At 38.7% G+C, this 13,020-nt stretch overlaps 1 protein-coding gene across 9 annotated transcripts in view; it reads left to right on the forward strand.

Annotated features, from left to right (window-relative positions):
• DOCK9 (dedicator of cytokinesis 9) overlaps positions 1–13,020 on the forward strand; it is a 271,464-nt gene that overhangs the window by 170,902 nt on the left and 87,542 nt on the right. For all 9 annotated transcript variants that reach the window (XM_063103055.1, XM_063103059.1, XM_063103061.1 and 6 more), the window contains exons 11-15: positions 1,121–1,261; positions 1,662–1,865; positions 2,253–2,375; positions 6,204–6,286; positions 6,870–6,992. In XM_063103055.1, coding sequence (XP_062959125.1) covers positions 1,121–1,261; positions 1,662–1,865; positions 2,253–2,375; positions 6,204–6,286; positions 6,870–6,992 — 674 coding nt within the window. The remainder of the gene's footprint in view (positions 1–1,120; positions 1,262–1,661; positions 1,866–2,252; positions 2,376–6,203; positions 6,287–6,869; positions 6,993–13,020) is intronic.

Consider the following 13,020-nt stretch of genomic DNA (forward strand, 5'->3'; position numbering starts at 1 on the left):
AAAATTTCATTATGTGGCACACAACTGTAATTTAACTGTTGAAATAATCATTAGAAAATAACAAGCATCTCTGCAGATATCTGGGAGGCAGTGAAAATTCCCAACGAGTCCAGGGAATACAAACCTGGAAGTGCATGTGTTCCACATCTGTGTCCCAACGAAATCCAGACATGGTGTGGTGAGGACCTTCAGGGCTGCCCACAATAGTGGGTACCTCACAGGATTGCCCGGATGGGACAAATTGCTGCTGTATTTCCTCCCATGTATTTCCCCTCTTTATTTGCGGTCTTTATTATGGAACTTCTTTTCCCCTTTAACTTTAATAATAAGTATTTTTCTATGTTTCTTCACAGACTTCATAACCGTACATACACACACACACACATATATATACATATACATACATACACATACATATTTGCTTTGGGGCAGTTTTTTGTTTATTATGGTAAAAAATACAAAACATAAAATTTGTCATCTTAACCATTTTTAAGTTTACAATTCAGTGGCCTTAAATACGTTCTCGTTGTTGTGCAACCATTACCACCATCTGTTTCCAGAACTTTTTCTTCTTCCTAAACTGGAACTGTACCATAACAATTCCCAATTTCTCCATCCCCGCAGTCCCTGGTAACCTCTATCCTACTTTCAGTCTCTGTGAATTTGCCTATTTTAGGAACCTCATAAATATGGAATCATGCAATATTCGTCCTTTTGTGTTTGGCTTCTTTCACTTAGCATAATGTTTTCAAGGTCCATCCATATTATAGCATGTGTCAGAAGTTCCTTCCTTTTTATGGCTGGATATTATTTCATAATATGTATATGCCCTTTTAATATGTCCATACACATCTGTTGATGGACATTTGTGTTGTTCATAACCATAATTTTTAAGCTCTGTATAATCATCCATTGAATAGAAACACTACCATTTACTTGACTGTTATTATAAACTATATAGAATTATTGTAAATTATATAAATCTATTATAAAATAGTAACACTATTGTGAGTAAATGAGTATATATAGCTTTTCTATGTTTTAGGCAGTTTTTGTTGGATACATTTATAATGATTTATTTTTAAATGGGAGTATAATATGTTTACATTTTCTTTTAAAGAAGCTTGACTTCTCATCAGCTGAGCCAGAAGTAAAGCCGTTCGAAGAGAAGTTTGGAAAAAGGATTCTTGTCAAATGTAATGATTTATCTTTCAATTTGCAATGCTGTGTTGCTGAAAATGAAGAAGGACCCACTACAAATGTAATTTTCCTTTTTAAAAATAATTTTAAAAATTCAAAAGTTTCAGATATGCCCATTACACAGTGCAGCCTGGACATGAAATGCTAGTTCCTGGTATTGAAGAGGTGCAGTGTTTAGATCAGGATATGGAGGGTTGTTTAGCCTGAAGGGACAGGATGGTTTTCTGTGGAGCATACATTAAGTAGAAAAGCAAATAAAGGAAAATCATTGTTTTGTTTGTCTTTTATAAAGTTTTATAACCTAATTCTCCATATGACAAAGATGGAGACTATTTATCTTTAGTAGTAATTCGTGGCAATAATAATAAATAGGTCTCACCATTTCTTCTTTGATAGTGGCATTCTTTTTTCCCCAGCTGTTTGAGCCACAGTGATTATCTGGATTATTTTGTTTTATTCAGGTAGAGCCTTTCTTTGTTACTCTATCCCTGTTTGACATAAAATGCAACCGGAAGATTTCTGCCGATTTCCACGTGGACCTGAACCATTTCTCAGTGAGGCAGATGCTGACTACCACGTCCCCAGCTCTGATGAACGGTGGCAGACAGAGCCCACCTGCCCTTCAGGACATCCTTCATGAAGCCTCCATGCAGTATCCAAAGCAGGTGGGAAGCATGAGCCCAGCAGTCATGCTGCTCAGGCTTATCTTGCTTATGCTATGTAAATACATTGAAAAAAGTCACAGTGACATCTTGTAGTGCACAAGTGGGATAAATGAGACTGTTAATTATATTGACAGTGTATAATTAGGCAGTAAAAAACAAGCTGAGAGAGAAGTGGTTTTTGATTTCTCATTTGTTTTTCTCAAACTTTCTCCTCATTTTGTCCCCCATCAAATAGACTTGTTGATCAGCTAACTCATTTGGCACTGGGTACTTCCTGATAGTTGAAATGTTTCTCTGTTCTTTGCTGCTTTGGAACCTTTAATGTTCATGGGTTTGCTTAACACAGCTGTGAGTTCTACTTACTGAAGAAAATTGTTTGTCCCCTAGGGAATATTTTCAGTCACATGTCCTCATCCAGATATATTTCTTGTGGCTAGAATCGAAAAAGTCCTTCAGGGGAGCATCACACATTGCGCTGAGCCGTATATGAAGGGTTCAGACTCTTCTAAGGTATGAACGACTTTTATGCTTTGTGATGATAAAAAGCAACCTGAAAAAAAGGATTTATATCTAAATAAAAATACTTAAAGAAATCAAAGGTAAATCCTATTTATAGTCTAAAAAATGTAGAATACTCTACATTTACTCTTATGTTTAACTTTGTGTCTGATTTTTAATGAAAAATAGTCCTATGGGTAAATAAAATGCTTTATTTGGCTAGTCTGTTCTGACATCCTAAAATAATTTCCAAAGGAATTACCAGCTTAATAGTAAACTTTCTGTCATTAAAAAGTATATACATTATATTCAAGTAGAGTTCATTCGACTGTTGATGTGTCTCTTGTGTTCTAGAATTATATTTTGGTCCATTCACACTTAAATGTGAGACTAGAGACCAAGAGAAGCCCTTGGTCTGGCCAGTAGTGTCAGTAGGTTAGGTCCGCTTGGTTTTCATCAGAGGGGGCAGGATTATGACTTCAGAGTTGGTGAGACCTCAGGTGGAAGAGGGAAGGGAAGCATACAAGAAGTTTCTTTAAGTATTTTCAGGGCCGGCCCTGTGGCGCACTCGGGAGAGTGCGGCCCTTGGGAGTGCAGCGCGGGTTCGGATCCTATATAGGAATGGCCGGTGCGCTCACTGGCTGAGCGCGGTGCGGGCGACACCAAGCCAAGGGTTGCAATCCCCTTACTGGTCACAAAAAGACAAAAAAAAGTATTTTCAAAGTAGTGTTCATTTCTTGGGAAGTGCCTAGGTGTGGACAAACCATAGAATTATCAAATATTAGAAGTCATCTAGTCCAAGAATTCCTTTCATACTTCAAAAACTCAGATTCACAAGGTTTACTTACCTGCTCAGTGTCCCACAGCTAGAGTAGCCAAGGGCACTTGACTATCACTTTCTAGTACATTTTGCTACCTGGTTAGAGTAAGCCAGGAAGTGCTATTTTCCTTGCCAGTTTTTCAATATTTTTAGGGTTTTTTTTTTTTTTTTTTTTTTTGGTTTGTTTTTGTGTTTTAAATTTAGACGTGGTCATCTAAGAGATGGTCCAATAACATTGACAAGGACAGGTCAGCAGTAGAGTGGATGGACACCCCAGAGGCTCTAACTGAGGTTTACTGAATTGATTCAGAGCTTCTTCTCTTCATCTCTGTGACCACTCATACATCACAGGATCGTCCACGAAGAGGCAGGACGGTCATTAAAGGACAGGTTCTGGGAGTTAGAAGACCTGGGTATTGCGTGCCTAACTAGCCTGGATACTTTGGACAAATCACATCACCTCTCTGGGCCCCAGGTGTTCCATCTGCGGGTGAAAGATGATATTTCTACCTGTCCCTACCTTCTTCACAGGGACAGTGTTAAGGTCAAACAGATAATGTATGAGACAGAACTATGGACACCATAAATCACCGAAAGCATGTAAGACATCATTATTTACTACAGCTCCAGTCAAGTAAAAGCCCATTTACCCAGGAGCATTGCTTCAAACAATAAGCCTTTTTAGCTGATAAAAGCTGAGTAAAGTTTGGTCTCTGATGAGAAGCTGTTTTATTTTTTTAAACTAAAAGTCTATAAAACCTTGGATGAGCAGCTCTTTTAGCGCTTTCATGTTTTGATTAATAATCAGTGAAGGCCCAAGACAAAATCTACTCCCCCGACTGAATATGCAACACATTTCCAAGGCCCAGACACACCAACTTTGCTAATTTTCCCTGCCATGTGCATGGCTTGAAATTTCATAGCTCATATTGGTGCAAAAATCACATATCACTGTGGTGTACACTTTGCACACTTCCCAGTGACCAGTGAGCATGTGATGAAGTCTGCTTTTCCTTCATTACTTATGCAGTGCAAAGCTCATCCACGTGGAATTTAGTCCATGCACTCAATTTCCTACCACCTCCAAAGCATTAAATTAAAGCAGAGATCATGGCTCAGTCACCTTACATCAGCATAGTAGTTGTAGCAGATATGTTACAGTGAAATGATTTCTTTTTTTCTGTATATCAGGGTTGTTTTCTAAGATGATCTAGAATGTTGTTTGGAGTAAATTTTTGTTTTGGAGGAAATTTTTTATGAAAAGCCTCTGTAGGTATCTACCATGAATAGATTTTTTAAAAAGAAAGAAAGAAAGAGAAAAAACCCACAAGGGGCAAAAAATTGTTTTTCACATTGACTTTCACACATACCATGTTCTGTTGCACCCTTGGTAAGTACGAGAGCTGCAGAGAAGAGCAAAACTTATTTGAAGCCTTGTGTTTTAGCTCTGAAATTTATGCAAATACTGTATTTTGCTGTAGAACATGTTCATTATTGTTACATAAGAACCTTAAAATCTTGAACCTGAAACTAAGTAAGATTGACACTGTGAGAAAGTAGCCTATTTTATCCTATGGCTGTGTATGTTTGAGACCCTACCTTAGGGAGGCGTGAACATACCCCACTTGAAGAAGAAAGGGAGCGACTAGATGAACTCCTGACATCTGTTTCAATCATGATGTGTTTTCTTCACTCAGGAAGGCAGTGATTTCAACAGCATGGTTAGGGCAGGATTATAAGGTTTTGTAACAAGAAGGGATCATGAAAAGTATGAACCAGGCCCTTTATTTTTTAGGTGAGGAAAGTGAAGTCCAGAGAGGTTTAATGACTTATAAAGTCACACAGCTGGTTTCAGTTTCACTTGAGACAGATGGCTGTGTCATTCTACTCCTGAGACTTCTAGATCCTCTCTTCTCAAACCTGATGGTGTACACAGACCGCCAGAGGTCTTGTCAGAATGCAGGTTCTGATCCAGGCAGGTTGGGGCTTGACACCCTGCATTTCTAACACTGCAGATCTGTAGAGCACACTATGATTCATAGGTGCCAGATCACGTTTTCTAAAATTGGTTTGACCTTCATGTTCTTTTTTTAAAAATTGAAACATAATTGATTGTACATAGATGTGGGATACAGCATTGAATATCAATACCTGTTTGCTGTTCTTAAGTAATGTAAAAGACCCTTCAGCCCAAACTCGGACTCTCTGAATCAATCAAACTTTGCATTAGTAACAATGAAGTATCACTGTACAGCAAATTTGGGAAAATGAGGTGTCATTTGTTTTAGCAATAGGGGTATTGTTGATTAATAATAGACCTGCTACACATACATGTCTTAAGCCAAAAGCAAATATGCTTTGCTATGCTCCAAAGGGTTAATCAGCCATCCTGCAACAAACTAAATTTGATCATTGGAAAATGAAAAAAGCAGTAATTTATAGTGAGAGAGCAAGAATATAGAAAATGAAAACCCTGGTCTCACTTAAGTCAGCACTTATAATGTCTAAATAATGAATATCTATCCCCCAAATTGTGGGAATCTGTACAAGTTGGTGCACATTAGGAACTGTGAAAGCTTAGTATGTTCATTAGTGTTCTCATTTAAATTCTAGTAATGTGATATATGTTTGCATGGATACCAAATATTAGTAATTATTAATAACTCAATGGACTTAAAATAAGTAGCCCTTAGTCATAAAAACTATGAAAGTCTGGAATAGCATGTTTGTCACTTCTCCCTGCCACATGAACAGCTTGAAATTTCACAAACCAAAGAAAACACGTGCATTTTGGAAACAGTCATCATTCTGTATTCGTCGAGAATCACTGCTAGAAAACGTAAGAAACAAAAAACTGCACGGAGTGTGAATTCAGCCATGTTCATTACTGTAAGATGCATTTTTTCATCTGATGTTATAGTAACAGCTTGTTTAATGAATGTGTGATGATGGCTCTTTAAATCATAATTCTCCTGTCAGTGGGATGCAGTATCTCATGACTTTATTATGATGTCTTCAAGGTTGCTCAGAAGGTGCTGAAGAATGCCAAGCAGGCATGCCAAAGACTAGGACAGTACAGAATGCCATTTGCTTGGGCAGCAAGGTAAGGGGGACACCTTTATACCTTTTGTATAGATATAGATAGATAGATGGGTAGATAAACCTATTCTGCTTGATGTTGAGAGACAAAGAGGATTTGAATGTGTAAAACTGAGAAATAAGTAAGCCTCCAATCCGAAAAATCATGTAGCTGAGTCACAGAGTGGAAAGATGCTGGCCAGAGTGCAGCCATCCGGAACTGGCAGGGTGGGCAGGAGCTGGGCAGGAGCTGGGCAGGAGCGTTTGCTGCAGACCTGGGATTCCAGGTCCCAGCAGCATGCCTCCAGCTGGGAGTGGGTGGCAGTCCAGGTAGACCTGCAGTGGTCTTTATCTGTGGTCTCTACTTCTTAATCATTTATGTGTGTTGTTTCTTAAGCACAAGGTGTTGGCTTTGAACTGTTTTCAGTGTAAATTGAGTTAGTTGTGCTCATCCTCATGAATGTTTTCCATGCTATTAGATAACAAGATTTCTGTTGGCTAGAGGCAATGGAATAATAATTAGTCTTCACACACAAAAAAACAGGGTTAAATGAATTTATTTTGGTCTTTTGGAAGCCCAGTTTAGAACTGTTGTTTTGCTATTTCAGGACGTTGTTTAAGGATGCATCTGGAAACCTTGACAAAAATGCCAGATTTTCTGCCGTCTACAGGCAAGACAGCAATAAGCTATCAAATGATGACATGCTCAAGTTACTTGCAGACTTTCGGAAGTGAGTTTCAAGGTCTTACCTATTTCCACACCAGAAAAACACAAGTTTTGTGGTGAAGAGGGAGGAACAGGGGAGCAGTCCTTTAAATTGCTCAACTGAAACATCATGGGGGAGGATGAATTAGTTTGGAACGTTTCATCAAGTCCTTGGGGAAGAAGAAAGGGTTAAAAGTCATAGGAATAATGAACCTGGCTAATTTGAATTCTATACAAGATGTTTTGGTGGTGCTATGAAGGATGGGTTAGGGGTAGAGATGAGCCTAGAGAGGAAGGAGACACTGAGGAACCTTTGTCAAGAGATGAGAAGACTCAGCAAAGGAAGAAGGGGACTAATTCAAGTTACATCAAAGAGGCATAGTTACTGGGTCATGGCTTCCCAATTGGGTGCTAGAGGGGAAAGAGAGAGAAGTGGGTAGTAGTATAAGATAAATAACTCCCAGGATTCTGTCTTGCAGGATAGATTGACTCGTGGTACCATTAAGTGAATGAGTGGTTGGGAAAAAGATAATAACTTATATGCTACTTTGCAGGCATTGTTCTAAATGTTTTTCCACATTAATGAGTGTATTAGTTTCCTTGGGCTGCTGTAACAAAGTACTATAAACTGGGTGGCTTAAAAGAACAGAATTATATTCCCTTACAGTTCTCAGGGCTAGAAACCTGAAATCAACGTATTGGCAGGGCTGCACTCCCTCTGAAGTCTCTAGGGGAGGATCCTTTCCTGCCTCTTTCAGCTTCTGGAAGCCCAAGGCGTTCCTTGGCTTGTAGCAGCATCACTCCAATCTCTGCCTCTGTCTTCACCTGGCCATCTTCCTGTGTACCTCTGTCTAAATTTCCTTCTTAAGAACACCAGCCGTACTGGATCAGGGCCAACCCTAGTGACCTCATCTTATTTGATTATATCTGCGAAGACCCTGTTTCCAGTTAAGGTCTCATTCACAGGGTACTGGGGGTTAGGACTTCAACATATGTTTTTGGAGGATGCAATTCACCCATAATAATGAGGCAGAGAGGGAGCAACATGTCCAGCGTCACACAGCTGGTAGTGGGCGGAAGTTAGGCTGGCCGAGGGTCTGTGCTCTTACTCATGGTGCTCTTTTGCTTCTGAACCTGTGAAACAGATTTCCTTTGCTAGGGATATGGGTTTTAGAATTTTTCTGGGAAAATTCTGGGAATGAGAAAGAGTTGAGGACATTAGAAGATAATGAAAAGAATGGCCATGAGCCAGGTGCTAAATATTCTATGCCATAGGTGACTTTGTCTTTTTTTTTTAATTTGAAAAATGCATATCAAAATAACACTATTATCAGCTTGCCTAGAACTCAAGAATGGCTGTTTAGCTTTCTTTTACTTCATTTTTACCCTTTTCTTACTTTTCTCTCTTCAGTGGTAAGAATAGAAGAGATATGAATCAGAAACAGGCTCAATAAGTTCCAAAAACTTAGAGATGTATCCTTAATAAGAATCTAATGTCCATGTCAACAGGCAGCTTCAGCCTTCCAGAGGAGGTGGAATCCCTTGCCAAGAGGTTTTAAAAAGTAGAAAGGGGGAAAATCTTAGATGGATCAAGGTGGGCCTTCGTGAAAGTGGTGAAGGATTCTCAAGGTCCCTTTCAATTATGAGATTCTACAAGTTTTGACTGTTTTGATGTTTTGATGTTTCCCCTACTTGGAGCTTTAAAGAGTAGTGCAACCTCAATTTTGCTGTCGCTAAGCTCATCTCCCCTGTACCAATGTTTTGCTTCTTCAGCAAAACAAAATACATACCCACTGAGTTGATTCTGAATGAACCTTTCTTTGCCCAGCTCACTTAGGCAGTCGGGGCAGGGACAGATGAGGATGCAGGTGAAGGATGAGGCCCGTTGGGTTAGCTCCCTAGGTTCCTAGACCACATAAGGTGTTCGTGTTTGCTGGTCACCATCTGGCAGTCATGCACCCTGGCAAGGACAAAAGGTTTCGTCAGTGAGTTCACCTGGATCCCTATGAATCTCTTGCTGTTCTTGGAAGATTAAATGAAAGAACAGTGCTTCATTTTTATTTTTTAATAATAGAGGTTCTTCCATTTGTAAACATAATACATATTCATTATAGAAATTTTGAGAACTACAGAAGAATAAAAGGAAGAAAAATGGTTTACTTCTAGTTTTACCCTTCAGGGAGAACCATGCTAAATTTTGGGGGAGCATTTACTTTATATGTATTTTAGTTTGTTTTAGGTAGTTATGGTCATGCTAGATGTGTAATATTTCCCTGTATAAGAACATAAATATTTTCTGAAGGTGTTGTACATTCTCATAAACATAATTTTCAATGTCTATTCGTTAATATAGTCTATTGAGCAGATGGATCATAGAATATTTAATTCTTCTCCCAATTTTGGACATTTAGAGTTCTCATTTTTCAGAATTATTAATATAGCCATAGTTAGCATCTTTAAAAACCTTATCGATAGTGGGTAACATATTATTGTACATGCTGTATTGACATACGATAATTATTGTCATTTTTTTTCATGTTCCAGGAAACTTTTAGCCTTCCTTGTAGAATAAATTAATTTTTTGAAAACCTAGTCACCAATATTTTCCCTCACTAGACTACCATGCAACTCCTAATAATAATGGTGTAGATCTATATGTATTAATTTAGGAAGGTGAACAGACTTTATTGTTAAGGAGGAAAAAGTATATCTATATGACCTCATTTTTTAACAGAAAGTTTATTTTTTGTATGTAAATGTAAAAATGAATAGGCAAATAGCTAGCTAGATGGAATGATAGACAGGCGTAAAAATAGTCATGTAGGATATACTACAAAATATTAATCATGTACCTCTGAGGGATGGGTTTGTGGTGATTTTTTACTTTCTGCTTTATAGTGTTCTGTCATTTTTATGTGAACTTTCTTTTAACTAACGTTTACTTTTATATTCAAACAGAGCAGACAATGAAGTCTTTTATAGGTGATGAAGGTTGGAGCCCTGTCTTAGAAATTACTTCCTGGGCTGATTACCCTGAGACTTCCCCACAATGGCAGCTCCTCAGGGTAGCCCCAGCTCGTGGTCCTGTCTTCTTCAGTGGAGGCTGGAAAGTAGGAACCACAGGGTCACTAATCAAAAAGTGATCTGAGCGCAAGGCCCATGGCTAGGCAACAAGGAGCCCAGGTTGGTTCAGAGCTCAGGGGAAATCCAAGTGTGATTCCCTTCCTGCCTAAATGCCTTCGTGCCTGTGCTTGGTTGGAAGGATTTAGTGTGAAGAATGTGTTCCAGGTGGCCAGTTAGAGATCCTGAAACTCAAAAGTAGAGATCTAATGCTAACAGCATCAGAAGATGCAGCAGTGCTGGGGGAGCCGCTATCCTCAATAAGAATCTGAAGAAACATTGATGTCTACTTTCCATGTTCTTCACAGTAACGTTAAGGAAGTGGAGGATTGCTTTGTCATTTTTTTTTTTTAAAAAAAAACCTTATCGTTGCTCTTTTTCTTTATTTTTTCCGAGGAATTTCTCATATCAGAGGCCTGGGCACTAGCTTGGATCTAAAGCTATCATTTCTGCTCCCGTGTTTGTCGCAAAATATCATTTGATAATAGATGAGAAAAATTTTTTCAAGCTGCTCTTGTCTTTACAAAATAGCTGCCAAAGCTCATAAGCCACCTTCTCCCTTTCCCTTGGAATAATTACTTGGGGATATGTTCCAAGATTTAGTCGGAAAACAGTTCTATCAGATGGATGGAATTACTGACATATATGCTCCAAGAAATATTTATATATGAAGAGAGACTTGATTTACTCAGGGTTGTATCTTTTCTAACTTCTGCTGGAAATATGAAGGCAAAGGATAAAAGCAGAGCATTTTCTTTAAAAAGTGGAACCTTTTTAATATCACCATATTGGGTAGTAATATTACCATATTGGATAATAATACTGCTAGGATTTTTGCATATGCTACTTGATGTATCTGTGTTTATTTGTACATTTATTTTCTTTGCAAACACATTTTACATTCTTACCTGCATTTTTTTCTATTTACATGGCACTCAAGCCAGGTGGGGTGCTTGACTTTCTCTAAACTCACTGTGGACTTTGACTCCACCGTGCTTTTTTCTCTGCCTGAATTATGTCCCCTTCCTGCCTGTGCAAGGAGGTAGTTAAAATACAGTGCCCTCCAAATTGAGAAGGTACTTTGAAACCATACAAGGGAATAGGGCAGGTCTATTCGGGCAGGTCTGCTCGGTAACTAGAGATATTTATTAATCAGACCCAGAAGCTGGATGCAGTGAAGAATCAGATGTCAGCAGGTGAGAGCTCTGACTCTCAAGATAGACAATGTTTATATAGCAAAGCCCCTGTTACTAAGAATAACTTCAAGGAAACACCTTAAGAAAAATAAGGTAATAACATCACTCACCAGGTGTCTTGTGATGGGGTTTGAGGGGAGGGGTGGTGGTCTTGTGATGTCTGTGCTCAGACCACTGATGCCACCTGCTGTAATAAATCACTCGCTCCCTGAAAGCTATGTTCTCTTTATGTTTGCCCTAAGGTTAAGGTGTAACTGGTCAGTGAAGCAAAAAAATGAGGTTAAGCAATCGACATGGCTGGTGGGCACAAAATGGCATTGGTTTTGTTCACCCTCTAACACTACCCCATCAAGCAGCATGTAAACCACAAACACAGCATGCACAGTCCCCCTTTTCCTTTTGTCTCTGAGGGGACCCTACTCATCTTTCAAAGCCCAGCCTGTAGCTCACTTCCATCCTGGGAGGCCCGGGATAGGTCACGTGGCTCCTCTGCCTGGGATTCCTCTTCTTTTTAAGGGTGGAGAATAATAGCCCGTGCCTCCTACAACTGCAGTGGGGAATAAATGAAAACCTTGTTAGGGTGATTTCTCTCACCATGAATACTAGTCTTAACCCTTTATTCCTAACAGATCTAGATCTTCCACCTTCTAGTAGAGGTTTGTATACACTCTTTGAAAGTAATTATCATCATATGTATAAGTAGTGATAATGCCTACTGGATTTTTGGCTTCTTGAGGACAGAAATCATATCTCTGAGGTTTTCAAGGAATTGCTCATTTAAACTCAAGTGTAAACAGAAGACAAGTGGAAATGGGAAGAACCCTGGGAGAAAGAGATTCTGCAACTTAGAGGTGGTGATGGGACAAGGTTGGTCTACTCAATATAGTCTCTAGTCACGAGGAAGCAAGAATTTAAAATTTTTAGGGAAGTCATGATTCAGATGAGCAATGTTCAAAGATACACTGAGAAATTACATGTGAGACTGCTTACTAGATAAACAGTAATGTCTGAGGAATCTTAAAAATGGTAGGTAGGAACTTTTCAAAAATGGAAACAAAACCAAATGCTGAATCTGTTGGCCACTGAACTTTGATGTTCCTTGGCAGTGTTCTAAAAGAAACTTAAATAGGTGGCTTATGAAGAACCATGAGGTGACATCCTGTTTTCTAGGAATAAGTCATGTCATGTTGACCTAGTTGTCCTAACCACATTTCTTTTCTCTTTTAAACTGGGTTGCTTAGCTAGCACCTTAGAGGACTGCAAAGCCTTTGACAGAATGTATTTACCATGTGAATATACCATGATATCCTATGTACAAGTCAGGGAGGCATTGCACTTTGGAGTGGCAGATGTTCAACTGCTGCAACAACTGGATGCCAGGAATGGTGATTAATGGGTTAGTGTCAGTCTGGAAATGGGCCTCTATAGATTTGAGAAGGAGCCTGTTCTTGGCAATATTCTTTGCAGTATCTTCATCAGTGACTTTTTTGAAGATATAACATGCTGATTAAATATCTTCACAACATAAAGCTATTAGGCCTATCTAATACATTAGATGTTAGAATCTTTGATCAAATAGAAATGGCTCAAATATAAATTGGTGAAATTTCATCAAGACAAAAATAAAAATTCTATTCTGAGGTCTGATAACATGGTTACTATAAATAAATTATGGAGAGATATAGATTGATAGTAAAGCATATGAAAAAAGATTTAGGGGTTTTAGGTGATTGTGAA

Source organism: Cynocephalus volans, chromosome 7 (genome assembly GCF_027409185.1).
Source record: "Cynocephalus volans isolate mCynVol1 chromosome 7, mCynVol1.pri, whole genome shotgun sequence".
NCBI classification, from domain to species: Eukaryota; Metazoa; Chordata; class Mammalia; order Dermoptera; family Cynocephalidae; genus Cynocephalus; species Cynocephalus volans.